At 43.0% G+C, this 15,516-nt stretch overlaps 1 protein-coding gene across 1 annotated transcript in view; it reads right to left on the bottom strand.

The window, feature by feature from the left end:
* Nucleotides 1–15,516, bottom strand: part of sema3bl (sema domain, immunoglobulin domain (Ig), short basic domain, secreted, (semaphorin) 3bl) — a 102,628-nt gene that overhangs the window by 8,690 nt on the left and 78,422 nt on the right. Inside the window, exons 8-15 of the mRNA XM_061736603.1 lie at nt 9,508–9,622; nt 9,289–9,358; nt 8,792–8,936; nt 3,423–3,654; nt 3,159–3,250; nt 2,695–2,736; nt 2,365–2,590; nt 789–916 (exon numbers count right to left, since the gene is read on the bottom strand). Coding sequence (XP_061592587.1) covers nt 789–916; nt 2,365–2,590; nt 2,695–2,736; nt 3,159–3,250; nt 3,423–3,654; nt 8,792–8,936; nt 9,289–9,358; nt 9,508–9,622 — 1,050 coding nt within the window. The remainder of the gene's footprint in view (nt 1–788; nt 917–2,364; nt 2,591–2,694; nt 2,737–3,158; nt 3,251–3,422; nt 3,655–8,791; nt 8,937–9,288; nt 9,359–9,507; nt 9,623–15,516) is intronic.

The raw sequence follows: 15,516 nt of genomic DNA, 5'->3' as shown, positions 1-15,516 counted from the left end.
TTTGAGTGAGGTACTGTAGCATGTTATATTCAGAATGGAAGAGAAAAAAAGCTTGAACTGCAACAGCAATGATAAACCACTGAAATCAAACGCTTTTCTCCTCTGCTGTCTCTTTCTCCACCGTCCCCATCCAAAACCTCTCTGCCACCTCTTTCTGCATAATCTGCCTCCTGCATCCCCTTCTTTTCAGATTCCATCCGTTGGCCTCTCTTACTGTCTCCTGGTGCCAACACAAACATAGCAGCCTCGTCAGCTCGCGGCAGCCGAATATTTATTTGCAGTGAAACGGAGCCGGCTGGTAATGCCTTAATACTTTCATGGCCGACCGAGTGTGGAAGAACATAACCTCGAACAGATGAAAGATTGCTCTGGGCATGGACACACACAGCAACATCATTTTCTAAACAGAGCTTTAAAAGACTTTGCAGCCCTGTGTTTAAGTCACAGAGGCCGGTGGAGTGTCACTTGATCTTTGAGTGGCATGTGGTCGAGGTTTTTTGCGAAGAATTCCCTGTTTATTTAAGAGACGCAGCAGTCGCGCATTTCGCTTTGAAATCTAGCTGCTTAATTGCAACCATATGTCAAATGGCTGTCAAATGCGTCAGCCACATGCCAAATTCACACAAAAGTCTCACTTTTACAGGCAGTTAAGTAAGGCCACTGTTTTGCCAGGCGTCCCATTCCCTAGGAACTGTCTCCCAAAGCCTGCGCTCCTTCCTCCGATCACATGTGCGTTTTATCATTTAGCTTTTGATTTGCATCTGACTGTCATTAAGTCGTCATCTTACATCTTCCTTGCGGTCATCGCGTTGGACGAGCCAGGTGACGGTAGCCTGTGGAGAGCGAGGAACGCACTCCAGGAGGGTGCTGTTGTTCTCTGTCCCGTACACCACCTTGTCCTCCGTCATATCCAGGTCTGCTCATCAAAAGACAGACAGAAAGAAGGAAAAGAAGAAAGGAAGCATAGGTATAAGTATAGGACTAAATTACTACTTAAGATTGAGTTCCCCTGAAGGATTCAAACAACTTAACTAATATTAACTACTCAGCCACATGGAACTGTATATCTTTAAATATGTGTCAAAGTCATTTACGAGACAGTCATGATTAGGTCTTTTTACTTTTCATGATTCAGTTCTAATCACTTTTTTCCTATTTGATTTATTTTAGAGCAGCTGGAGCACCAAACTGGAGTCTTTTCACTATTTGGCCAGTATGTCTCCAGTCCTTTTGGAACAGTTGGATATGTTGGTACTAGTCAACACTAGGAATGGGCGATATTTTACCGTTCACGATATATCGCCAAAAAAATTCCCCACGGTTAGAATTTGTCATCTCGCGGTAAAAACGATAAATTCCCGTTGATGACGTTTTTGTGTAAAGCTGATTTATGATTCTGCGTTAAATCCACGCACAACTTATGTGAAGGAAGGAAGGAAGGAAGGAAGGAAGGAAGGAAGGAAGGAAGGAAGGAAGGAAGGAAGGAAGGAAGGAAGGAAGGAAGGAAGGAAGGAGCCAGAAAGAAAGAAAGAAATGAGCCAGAAAGAAAGAAAGAAAGAAAGAAAGAAAGAAAGAAAGAAAGAAAGAAAGAAAGAAAGAAAGAAAGAAAGAAAGAAAGAAAGAAAGAAAGAAAGAAAGAAAGAAAGAAAGAAAGAAAGAAAGGAGCCTGAAAGAAAGAAAGAAAGAAAGAAAGAAAGAAAGAAAGAAAGAAAGAAAGAAAGAAAGAAAGAAAGAAAGAAAGAAAGAAAGAAAGAAAGAAAGAAAGAAAGAAAGAAAGAAAGAAAAATTCCCGTTGATGACGTTTTTTTGTAACAAACATGGCGGATCTGACTCATTCCAGTTTTGCAGTACAGGTGTAACTCATTTAATTGGTTTTTATCAATTCAATTGAATTGGTGTAGTTTAGTAGCATTTAGTATCTTTTAGAGCAGTGTTTTGGCTCCAAAGACTGAATGTGGTGATAGATTTATAGTTACAAAGGTGGAGTTGAATTGGTATTTATTTTATCGTCATTTTTATCGTTATCGGGATAAATGCCAGAAATTATCGTGATAAATGTTTTAGTCCATACCGCCCATACCTAGTCAACACGTGCAGGTCAGCCAAGTAAAAATCCTGGCAACTCGGGGGATGATATACTGTAAAATAGCTCTATTACAAACTATTCAAAGCTGACTGCTCAGCACAAATTAAAGCACAGGAACTCATTTATTAAATCTACATAAAACCCAACCATTAGTGATTAGGAGCTTTGCCATCACTAAGAGGTTTCCAGGTTTGCAACTGATACTACAGTCTTGGAGTCTTTGGTCCTGGCCAAGAAACAATCAACTCCAACAAATCTAAAGATGGTAGAAAACGTACCCGTCTGATTTTGATCCACACACTGCAGCACAGGGTTCCCATGCCTGATGTCCTGCCTGCGGTAGCGTCGTTTGCTGTTGGGAACAAATCGTGAACAGGACGATCCATCCCATGCGCAGTAAGGGTCTCTGGCTAGACAACACTCAGCGCAAGCTCTCCCATAAGCCTCGCAGCGATGCAGCTTCACCTGCGTCATTCCTAACGGAGAGCCCACGTACAAGGCTTGCTGTTTGACAGAGGAGCAAAAACACAGTCAGGTTTTGTGAGGACTATTATTTACGTTGGCAAAAGGATGGATGACAGTAGTAAATCAAGGCTGCATTTGCTCACCCTTTTTACAGATATAGCCATTGATGTGATTGGAGTCGGCACCTGCAACAATGAAAATAATGAACCACAGCTATTTATAGTTTGCATAGAATAATTATGATTGAAAAGAAATATCTAAATAGCTGGAGAAAGAGTTGTGGAGAGGGTTTGATCATGAGCATAACCAACTGACGATTGTCTATGAGGGCTCATCTGATATAGATAAGCTTAAAGTGGGGTCTTTTTTGGGATAGTCCACTGGTTCCGTATTGGGCCCATATGAGTTCACTTATGTTTTTTGCCCAAATGAGACCCAGATAAGGCACAATTTGGGCCCATATGTATTCCTCAACCATGACCCAGGGCATGTTCATTTTGAAGAATTCACACAGGGCTAACACAGAACCAATGGACAATTTTTCACCCCTTTTACAAAGGGCCCCGTGTGCAAATCCTGGCTGGGATACTTTTGGAGTAAAACTTACTTTGAACACTTGTAGTTCTTCAAGGGTGACCTCCTCTGTCTCCAAACTGTTTCCATTCTGCAGGGCGATTACCTTCAGTACTGTACCAACATCTGAAATAGAAACAGACAAATACAGTCAGGCTACTGCATATTTTCTCCCTTATGCTTTGTTTCCCAGCCGGCTGGAATTTAAGGGTTTTATATTTAATGAGCAACAGACAACAATCGGGTTTCCGTTTACAAGTTTCTCTTTTCAGAAAGGCGTGGAGTCACATGTACTTACCTGTACCAATGAACATGACATCATACTGCCCGTCCTCCGCCTCGACCCGGTCTACCACAATTTGTTTCAGCTTGTAAGGAATGTTGGCCTTCACGAGCACAGGCTGGCGCAGGAGAGGATACACCGGCCGCCACATCAGTGGGTGGCTGCGCGCAAACTGCAGCACTGAGTCAGGGAAGTCCTTTGTGCTGCCAAACTCTCTGCCAGGCTGGTTGGTGATTTTACTGGGGCACTAAAGACACAGGGGAGGGGATGATAAAGTGTGACTGCATTTTAAGAGATAAATCTGAAGGGAGAATTTAAATAACACACAGAAACAAAGGCAAATGGAAACGTTTAGAGTAAAATCACAGGCATTTTCTGGATATTACCACCGTTTTTTACCACATAAAGTACGAGTGCGCTTGTCAAATGAACTGTGGCCTAGATAAGGTTTTCATGTTTTCTCAGAGAACCCTCATTAGGAGTTTTATTGAACCTAAAACCTTTGGATGGAAGTTCAAACCACCATTATAGAGTTATGTGCTTGGAAAAACCTCTGAAGAAGAAAGGTTTGTTAGAAAAAAGTCCTGCCGCATGTGCCACTTTAAGATCGAGAGAATGAATGTGCGATTTCTTGGCAGAGATTGTGTATGGCTCAAACAATCAAGAGAGCTGAACACTCTCCAAATGGAGGCATTTACATGAACTATATAACCGCTGATTATGCTCATGATTCAGATCTCTAAAGCTTGGTGGAGCAGCCGGTCTTTGTCACGCAGAACTACCTTTTCAATAAATCCACAGTTAAGTGTTACATATGTTTAAACCAGCGAGGGGTGAGAACATAACATACAGAACATAATTCCCTCTGTTCTCCCTCTGTTGGTGGCATCATGACGCCATTATTGTTCATTTACCAACACAATCACATCAATTATTTATGGCTCTCCTTAAACTTTCTGTCACAGTTCAAGAATCCCGCAGCCTGTGTTGCATTTACTTATGTTCAAAGATGACAAAAGGACCAGACATTTTTATGTACAGACCTTCTGTTTTAGCTCAGGAGACTTCATTATTGTCTGATCACAATATGTAAATGATCAAAAAAGAAACAAAATGAATTTGGCGTGTCCTTTGGAGGTTTACTTGCATGCCACAACAAAGAAAAGATCTGATTAGAAAAACCAGAAATGGGCAAAGACTCTGACTGATTAAATACTGTGTAGTCATCTTCTCATTTAGCGCTGAGCTGCTGGATGCCAAAAGGTAATTATACACAAGCAGGAACTTATGATGACTGTCTGTTTGTCTGTAATTTATGAGCCAAATAAATTGGAAAATGAAAAGCTGGTGATTTAATTTAAATCATATTTGGAATGCCAAAAACATCTGGATGAGTAAAGGACCATCAGTGAGGAAACTAATGACGAAATGAAAGATTAGGTCAAAAGTTTAGATGAAAAAATGAGGCTGAGACAAAAAAAAAAGTCTATGAAAGAGCAGTTGATTATTTGATTATTATTTGAAGGGTTTCTGTATCAATGTATCCGGTAACTAACTGAAATGTTCAGAGTTTACAAAATTCGGGATTGAAGAACATTTTTGTCATATTGCTTCATGTCACATAACCCTAACTTTAAAATCTACCTCATCTTGACTTCCTCAGATGTTCCACGGTCTCTTTAATGACTGCAAGGCTCTTTATGCATGCTGGACTTTGTTACCCTACCCAACCACAGAAGACTTAATGCCTAAATCTAACCAGATTCTCAGAAGCTCTTTCAGTGATGGATCTTCTTATATGTGCCCTGACTTCTTGCCCTAACCTCAGCCATTCATGGTGTTCATTACCCTTCAACCAGGACATTTCACATAGCTAACTTCTTCTTCATGTGAAACGTGGGACATCCTGACCATAATCAGAACATCTGACTCTTCATTTTCTTGCTGAATCCTGCAATTCTGGTCCTTCTGAACCTTCCTTAACTTGATGACTTTGTAAACATGTTCGGCTCTCTTGGTCCTTGTGGATTAGTGGTAACATCTAATCTACAACTGGGACTACATACAAATACAACAAATACAAACATAGCAGAAGATAATATGGCACTGGGAGCTGTGGTCTACCTGTGCTCGTCCTTTAATCCCGGGTTTAACTGCCCACTCAGTGGACGATGCCACTCAGTGTGGTTACATGCATATCTAAGTCAAGGTATTGCCAACAATCTAGCTAAGGATTAAAGTTTCAGATAAATCTAATCATACATGCACAAGTAGACAATCGATTATTGAGTGAGGTGCGCTCGACTCCGCGACGCGAGGTGGCACCACACGCACGCGTTGGCCTTGGCGTTGGCGTTCTTCCGGTACAATTAGTAAACAAGCGTGAAGGAGGAGAACATGCGAAAAAATGAATGCTAATGATGCAGCAGCTCTGTAAATTTCGTACATACAAATCGTGTTGCAGGTAAGATGCAAAGTCTCCCTCTCCTTCTGTTACCGTGTTGTAGTGGTGCCCTGACTGTTATTATTCCCGCGCTTCGTCACTCCTGGAAGGGGGAGTCCCGGGTGGTCAGTAGCTCGGCTAAGCGTCGGTTGCGTATAAGTGCCGGAATAACTTGGATTAGGACCGCATCATGGCACTAAAAGCTCGATCTCAAGAGCTTCGGTTCAGTTCGACTGCAGCCCGGCTAAGGGATTTTCTGTTAGTGCATGTAAACGTACTGACTGAGTTAACTATTCTCCACCTAACAACAGATGGTGCGAGCCCAACGCTAAATCCACTGGTCCAATTTTTACATGAAGCAATCAATCATCTCTTTTTTGGATTAAACAAAAGCAGCATTTTAATTTGGAAACATAAACTAACATGCTCCTTCATATTTGTGTCACGGACCTTTTAAAGCCTGACTTTTTCAAAACACCTCACTAAACTACTATTCATTGCACATTAAGTCAAAGGATCAAAACTCCAACTGGCTTTCCGACTTATTAAACATTTTCTGAAGTAGGATGGCTGGTTTCAATCAGAGGGAGGACTTGAGTTTGTTTGGCAGACACTTGGTCATGTTCATTACTGAGTATGTGCACATGTCTTTCATGTATATACTGTTTAATCCTGAAAGATTGCATTGTGGTCTAACTCATTTCCACCCTGAAAGGATAAAACAATTTCAAACCATCAAAGAAACATTATCTTTGACGGAGAAAAACAGCAGAAATGACATCTCTTAAGCAAATGTTTATTCCTCTGTAATAACATTATAGTTATCTGCAATATAACAATCAAACTTCCAATTAAAATATCCAATATAATGGTACACTTGATGATAAGTTATATAAATTAGCATGATGAAAAATTCATGAAAATGGGAAGGACTTAATATTCAGAAAATCCTGATAATTAAAGCTGACTTGAAGCAAGTTAAAACTGCGGAAGGTTCATTTTCCTGATAAAGATCTACAGATCTGGGACTTGAGAGAGAAACAGCGGCTCTCTTCCCACCATCTGTACCTCCTCACCAGCCTGCCCTGAGTCACCAGCCTCCTCTACTTCCATTCCTTCCTTCCTGCTCTCTTTTTGTACTGTCACCCGAGACATTCCTGTTAATCAGAGAGTCAGTGGAGTGAAACCACAGAGGTGTCTGCTCTCTTCTCAAATTATTCCTCTTCTTCTGCCTCCATGTGTGCTCGTTCACTCTGCCAGTGAACTGGAATACTTACATCATCTCGTGTGCTGCGTACACGTGTGTGTTTGTGTGCATAACAAGGCTGAGTTACAGCGATATGGTTGAGAGAACATGAGAGAGCTCCGCTGAGAGTCGGGATGTAAACCAGGAGAGGGCTTCGTGCTGTACACAAGCTCCACAGCTGCACTTCCACATACAGTGCTTTACTTTACTGGCATGACAACTCTCTGCACCTCCAGTTCAATGTTTTTATAGGCTTTCTATCCCATAACATTTTCTCCCTTCTGTCTTAGTGCACACTGTGGACATAAGCAACTGTTTTTTGAATTAAAGGTCATTCATACACAACAGTTTTTTTAAGAAAACTGGGAGTTTCACAAAATACCACTGATTCATCACTGTCACAGGCCATATCGCTGCTTTGAGGGAAACAGTACCAGATTTTCTATCGTGGTGCTTAGCTTTAACTTGTAAGATGTTTGTTTCAGGATGTGATTAAAGTAAGGTGCTCCATCAGGCTGCTGAACTCCTGCCAAAGTTGAAGTGGCAAAATGTGCAGTTTCTTGAATGATCACTGGCTGGCTCCAAAAGAGAGCCAATCTCCACAAAAAACAAAAAAAAAAAACGATTTTGATCTCCAGTGCTACTTTTCAGATACGTGGGACTTGTACGGAAGGGGAATTTCTATGAACCTCATGAAGTAAAATTGATTGAAGCCACAAATTCATGCTTAATTAGTGGGACAATTTTTTTGTGTTTTTTTTTTAAGCAACAGTTACACTCCAGTGTTTGGTGATCAAACTTAAGCTACTTAGCACATAGCGCTTTGGGTGGACTTGACTTCTGAGCTGTAAATTAAGAGCTGCAAGAACATAATCAGTATTATTTTAAAGATACTATGGCGTGTTGTGCTCTCGGTTGGCCTGCAAGGGTCTGGTGGTGTAGTTGAACACTAGCTAGCGTTTTTTTTCCTTTTTTACTGCTTCCAAAACGTATCTATTACACTTTATTTATAACACAGCTAGGATGCAAAAGCATAAAGTCCATTAAAAACAGATTGTATAAAGTAATGGTTATGAAACCTTAACCGAAAGCAATATATGGTCCATTCGCAGTTGATTATTTTTTTTTACAACCAGTTAAACTGTAGACATACCCTGTACAGTGCAATACGTTTTAGTGTGTTTGCTGGGGTTTGACGTCATCAACAACACAAATACCCTGCTGCTTCAGCAGCAGAAGGAGACACGGATTGTCACAATCTCCAGACATATGTTCTCCTGACTGGTACTTGCCAAGTACGGACTTCCCAAGAACGCAAGTCTAGACAGTTCGGTCCAGCTACTGAGCCAAGTAGCTGGACCGAAGCTTGTCTGGCCAGTAACCTGTGGTCAGGGTTCCGTTTTCACCTTTGGCAGTCCTCATCTCAGACATTATTTTAGTAGTAACAGATGCGAATGGAATGAATATAAGGTTTTGTTGGCATCATGGGTTAGTATGAGTTAAGCTCAGATAGAAAAAATGTGTTTTTGATAACGGACGTCCGCCAGCCATGTCCATTCTGTCCATTAGTCTAGTGATGAGTTGAGTACCAAGTTTGGGCAGAATTCTCTAAAAGCTTTGACTCTCTTTAGAAAACTAGTGGGTGTCGTAACAGAGACTTTTTCCAGATGACTTAGCTGATAATATACTACTTACCACTCCTGGCCGGGGATAAGGCACCCTGCCTTCATAAGCACCCCACTGGTGGTCAGGACCCTCTTTATGAGCGAAAGGTCCGTTGAAAGCTTCTCTGATGTCAGCCATACGGTAGACACACACAGCAAAGCCCTGGAACACATTACTGTGGAGGAGAGGAGGGAAATAAAACGTTTAGGAGTGAAACACGTCCACCTGTCTCAGTTCTTCAAGGCAAGAGGTTAAATAGAAAGAAAAGGGAGAGACGATTTTCTTTCTTTCATGTAAAGATTGAGGAGCTTTATAGTCTTTCTATACCAGCCACATGGTTGTCTTCTTTTTTTTTTTTTTTTTACAGCACCCTTCAACCATTATCTCATGTATAAAAGCATCTGATTAGCATTTGATTTGCATTAAATCAGGGAAAACCGCAACTTATCAAACTATTTTTTCTGACAACACTTGGATGGATTACAATGTGGTGGAATAGATGGTGAAGAGGCTGCACGCATGTTTACCTGATGGTGCTGAAGATGGCGTAGATATCTGGGTTCCTCTCATCCTTGGTCCTCAGCAGGAAAACATCCTCTGTTTTACATTGAAACATTAGTTAACACGAGTGTGACTGAGTATCCGTGAACTTGTGTGTGTACAAGATTATAGCCATCATATGGCACTGGGAGTAATCGTGCATGTCCAAATACAAATTCTCACGGCAACAGTTTGTTGTATCATACCAAGCTGGTTGAAGTGTGTGTCGATGCCATGTGGTCCTGGAACAGAACACACCAGTCTGGCTTTTATGAAGGTGCTCCACTTATTGACCAAAACCCTTTGACCGCCAACATCATTCTGGAGGAAATCACAGAGAAAGAATCTGTTAAACACAGCTGCATATTTATTTCAAGGGAGTAATTAGGGCCCGAGCACCTTCAGTGCGAAGGCCCTATTGTATCTGTAGGAATTCTTCGCGTTATTATTAGGGCCCGAGCACTTGCAGTGCGAAGGCCCTATTGTAATTGCAGGAATTATTAGGGCCCGAGCACTTGCAGTGCGAAGGCCCTATTGTAATTGCAGGAATTATTCTTCTTCTTCTTCTTCTTATTGTTCTGACAAAAGGAAGGCCTTTTTGCCCCCCTAAACGTGCCCAAAAAGTCACCAAATTTTGCATGCAAGCCAGGTCTGGCGAAAAATTTGATATTTAATGGTTTGCATTAATGGGCGTGTCAAAATGGCTCAACAGCGCCCCCTTGAAAACTTTGTGCCTCAAGCCCCACAATGCGGTTTGTCGTACATGCACGAAAATCGGTACACACCTGTATCAGTACACAACTTAAAGAAAAGTCTCTGGGCGTCATGTCGAGAAACCGAACAGGAAGTCGGCCATTTTGAATTAATCGCGTCATTTTGGCGAAATTGATGCCATTCCTTCGGCAGTTAATACGGCCCGAACCGTAACGTGCACCCAGGTGTGTTATACATCAAAATGTGCGTCTCCATCCTGCGACTACGCGCATTACTTTTCTCTTTCACAAGCGTTACCGTGGCGACGCTAGACGCCAAAAAGTGCGCCCACCCTTCATCTGATCGGTTCAGATAGAAAAAACTTTGCGCCTCAAGCCCCACAATACGGTTTGACGTACATGAACGAAAATCGGTACACACCTGTATCATGTCGCAACTTAAAGAAAAGTCTCTTGGTGCCATGGCCGAAACCGAACAGGAAGTCGGCCATTTTGAACATTCTGAATTAATCGCGTAATTTTGGAGCAATATATGCCATTCCTTCGAGAATTAATACGGCCCGAACCGTATTGTGAACCCAGATGTGTTATACATCAAAATGTGCGTCTCCATCCTGCGACTACGCGCATTACTTTTCTCTTTCAAAAGTGTTACCGTGGCGACGCTAGACGCCAAAAGGCGCGGCCCCCCTTCATCTGATTGGTCCATATTTGATAGTTCCCCAAAAGTCACCAAATTTTGCATGCAAGGCATGCCTGGCAATAAATTTGATATTTCATGGTTTGTATTAATGGGCGTGGCAAAATGGCTCAACAGCGCCCCCCGGAAAACTTTGTGCCTCAAGCCCCACAATACGGTTTGACGTACATGCATGAAAATCGGTACACACCTGTATCATGTCGCAACTTAAAGAAAAGTCTCTTGGAGCCATGGCCCAAACCCAACAGGAAGTCGGCGATTTTGAAATCTGATTGGTCCATATTTGATAGTTCTCCAAAAGTCACCAAATTTTGCATGCAAGACAGACTTGGCGATAAATTTGATATTTCATGGTTTGCATTAATGGGCGTGGCCTAACGGCTCAACAGCGCCCCCTAGAATACTTTTCTCTGCCATAACTTTTGAATGGTTTGACATAGGAAGTTGTGGGTGGTGTCATGGGACTCTGTAATGAGTCCTTAAGCTTCGTTGGCCTTAATTAGCCCCGCCCCTTCTTCTGATTGGTTGTCCCGATTTTCTGCTATAACTTTTTAATGGTTTGACATAGGAAGTCGTGGGTGGTGTCATGGGACTCTGTAATGAGTCCTTAAGCTTCGTTGGCCTTAATTAGCCCCGCCCCTTCTTCTGATTGGTTGTCCCGATTTTCTGCTATAACTTTGGAATGGTTTGACATAGAGAGTCGTGGCTGGTGTCATCAGATTCTTTATGGAGTCCTTGACCTTCATTGGCCTGAATTAGCCCCGCCCCTCCTTCTGATTGGTTGTCCCGATTTTCTGCTATAACTTTTGAATGGTTTGACATAGAGAGTCGTGGGTGGTGTCATCAGACTCTGTATGGAGTCCTTGACCTTCATTGGCCTGAATTTGCCCTGGCCCTTCTTCTGATTGGTTGTTCCTTTTTTCTGCTATAACTTTTGAATGGTTTGACATAGAGAGTCGTGGGTGGTGTCTTTTCTGATATGCTTATGGGGGGCGGTGGACGTGAGTGCGAGGGCCCGTTCATCGCTGCTTGCAGCTTTAATTAGGGCCCGAGCACTTGCAGTGCGAAGGCCCTATTGTAATTGCAGGAATTATTCTTCTTCTTCTTCTTCTTATTGTTCTGACAAAAGGAAGGCCTTTTTGCCCCCCTAAAAGTGCCCAAAAAGTCACCAAATTTTGCATGCAAGCCAGGTCTGGCGAAAAATTTGATATTTAATGGTTTGCATTAATGGGCGTGGCAAAATGGCTCAACAGCGCCCCCTTGAAAACTTTGTGCCTCAAGCCCCACAATGCGGTTTGTCGTACATGCACGAAAATCGGTACACACCTGTATCATGGCACAACTTAAAGAAAAGTGTCTGGGCGTCATGTCGAGAAACGGAACAGGAAGTCGGCCATTTTGAATTAATCGTGTCATTTTGGCGAAATTTATGCCTTCCTTCGGCAGTTAATACGGCCCGAACCGTAACGTGCACCCAGGTGTGTTATACATCAAAATGTGCGTCTCCATCCTGCGACTACGCGCATTACTTTTCTCTTTCAAAAGCGTTACCGTAGCGACGCTAGACGCCAAAAAGTGCACCCACCCTTCATCTGATCGGTTCAGACCGAAAAAACTTTGTGCCTCAAGCCCCATAATACGGTTTGACGTACATGAACGAAAATCGGTACACACCTGTATCATGTCGCAACTTAAAGAAAAGTCTCTTGGCACCATGGCCGAAACCGAACAGGAAGTCGGCCATTTTGAACATTCTGAATTAATCGCGTAATTTTGGAGCAATATATGCCATTCTTTCGAGAATTAATACAGCCCGAACCGTATCGTGAACCCAGATGTGTTATACATCAAAATGTGCGTCTACATCCTGCGATTACACGCATTACTTTTCTCTTTCAAAAGTGTTACCGTGGTGACGCTAGACGCCAACAAGCGCACCCCCCCTTCATCTGATTGGTCCACATTTGATAGTTCCCCAAAAGGCACCAAATTTGGCATGCAAGCCAGGCCTGGCGATACATTTGATATGTCATGGTTTGCATTAATGGGCGTGGCAAAATGGCTCAACAGCGCCCCCCGGAAAACTTTGTGCTTCAAGCCCCACAATACGGTTTGACGTACATGCACGAAAATCGGTACACACCTGCATCATGTTGCAACTTAAAGAAAAGTCTCTTGGCGCCATGGCTGAAACCGAACAGGAAGTCGGCCATTTTGAATTAATTGTGTAATTTTGGCGCAATTTATGCCATTCCTTCGGCAATTAATACGGCCCGAACCGTAATGTGCACCCAGGCGTGTTATACATCAAAATGTGCGTCTCCATCCTGGGACTACGCGCATTACTTTTCTCTTTCAAAAGTGTTACTGTGGCGACGCTAGACGCCAAAAGGCGCGCCCCCCCTTCATCTGATTGGTCCATATTTGATAGTCACCAAATTTTGCATGCAAGCCAGGCCTGGGGATACATTTGATATTTCATGGTTTGCATTAATGGGCGTGGCCTAACGGCTCAACAGCGCCCCCTAGAATACTTTTCTCTGCCATAACTTTTGAATGGTTTGACATAAAGAGTCGTGGGTGGTGTCATGGGACTCGGTATTGAGTCCTTTACCATAATTGGTGAAAATTAGCCCCGCCCCTTCTTCTGATAGGTTGTCCGATTTTCTGCTATAACTTTTGAATGGTTTGACATAGAGAGTAATGGGTGGTGTCATCAGACTCTGTATGGGCTCCTTGACCTTCATTGGCCTGAATTAGCCCCCCCCCCTCCTTCTGATTGGTTGTCCCTTTTTTCTGCTATAACTTTTGAATGGTTTGATATAGGAAGTCATGGGTGGTGTAATTTCTGATATGCTTATGGGGGGCGGTGGCCGTGAGTGCGAGGGCCCGTTCATCGCTGCTTGCAGCTTTAATTCTTCTTCTTCTTCTTCTTCTTCTTATTGTTCTGACAAAAGGAAGGCCTTTTTGCCCCCCTAAACGTGCCCAAAAAGTCACCAAATTTTGCATGCAAGCCAGGTCTGGCGAAAAATTTGATATTTAATGGTTTGCATTAATGGGCGTGGCAAAATGGCTCAACAGCGCCCCCTTGAAAACTTTGTGCCTCAAGCCCCACAATGCGGTTTGTCGTACATGCACGAAAATCGGTACACACCTGTATCAGTACACAACTTAAAGAAAAGTCTCTGGGCGTCATGTCGAGAAACCGAACAGGAAGTCGGACATTTTGAATTAATCGCGTCATTTTGGCGAAATTTATGCCTTCCTTCGGCAGTTAATACGGCCCGAACCGTAACGTGCACCAAGGTGTGTTATACATCAAAATGTGCGTCTCCATCCTGCGACTACGCGCATTACTTTTCTCTTTCAAAAGCGTTACCGTGGCGACGCTAGACGCCAAAAAGTGCGCCCACCCTTCATCTGATCGGTTCAGATAGAAAAAACTTTGCGCCTCAAGCCCCACAATACGGTTTGACGTACATGAACAAAAATCGGTACACACCTGTATCATGTCACAACTTAAAGAAAAGTCTCTTGGCGCCATGGCCGAAACCGAACAGGAAGTCGGCCATTTTGAACATTCTGAATTAATCGCGTAATTTTGGAGCAATATATGCCATTCCTTCGAGAATTAATACGGCCCGAACCGTATCGATAACCCAGATGTGTTATACATCAAAATGTGCGTCTCCATCCTGCGACTACGCGCATTACTTTTCTCTTTCAAAAGTGTTACCGTGGCGACGCTAGACGCCAAAAGGCGCGGCCCCCCTTCATCTGATTGGTCCATTTTTGATAGTTCCCCAAAAGTCACCAAATTTTGCATGCAAGGCAGGCCTGGCGATAAATTTGATATTTCATGGTTTGTATTAATGGGCGTGGCAAAATGGCTCAACAGCGCCCCCCGGAAAACTTTGTGCCTCAAGCCCCACAATACGGTTTGATGTACATGCACGAAAATCGGTACACACCTGTATCATGTCGCAACTTAAAGAAAAGTCTCTTGGAGCCATGGCCGAAACCGAACAGGAAGTCGGCCATTTTGAAATCTGATTGGTCCATATTTGATAGTTCTCCAAAAGTCACCAAATTTTGCATGCAAGACAGACTTGGCGATAAATTTGATATTTCATGGTTTGCATTAATGGGCGTGGCCTAACGGCTCAACAGCGCCCCCTAGAATACTTTTTTCTGCCATAACTTTTGAATGGTTTGACATAGGAAGTTGTGGGTGGTGTCATGGGACTCTGTAATGAGTCCTTAAGCTTCGTTGGCCTTAATTAGCCCCGCCCCTTCTTCTGATTGGTTGTCCCGATTTTCTGCTATAACTTTTGAATGGTTTGACATAGAGAGTCGTGGGTGGTGTCATCAGACTCTGTATGGAGTCCTTGACCTTCATTGGCCTGAATTTGCCCTGCCCCTTCTTCTGATTGGTTGTTCCTTTTTTCTGCTATAACTTTTGAATGGTTTGACATAGAGAGTCGTGGGTGGTGTCATTTCTGATATGCTTATGGGGGGCGGTGGACGTGAGTGCGAGGGCCCGTTCATCGCTGCTTGCAGCTTTAATTATTAGGGCCCGAGCACCTTCAGTGCGAAGGCCCTATTGTATCTGTAGGAATTTTTCTTTCTTTCTTTCTTCTGACGAAAGGAGGGCCTTTTTGCCCCCCTAAACGTGCCCAAAAAGTCACCAAATTTTGCATGCAAGTCAGGCCTGGTGAAAAATTTGATATTTAAGGGTTTACATTAATGGGCGTGCCAAAATGGCTCAACAGCGCCCCCCGGAAAACTTTGTGCCTCAAGCC

Source organism: Cololabis saira, chromosome 12 (genome assembly GCF_033807715.1).
Source record: "Cololabis saira isolate AMF1-May2022 chromosome 12, fColSai1.1, whole genome shotgun sequence".
NCBI classification, from domain to species: domain Eukaryota; kingdom Metazoa; phylum Chordata; class Actinopteri; order Beloniformes; family Belonidae; genus Cololabis; species Cololabis saira.
This window is presented reverse-complemented; position numbering and strand designations above follow the sequence as displayed.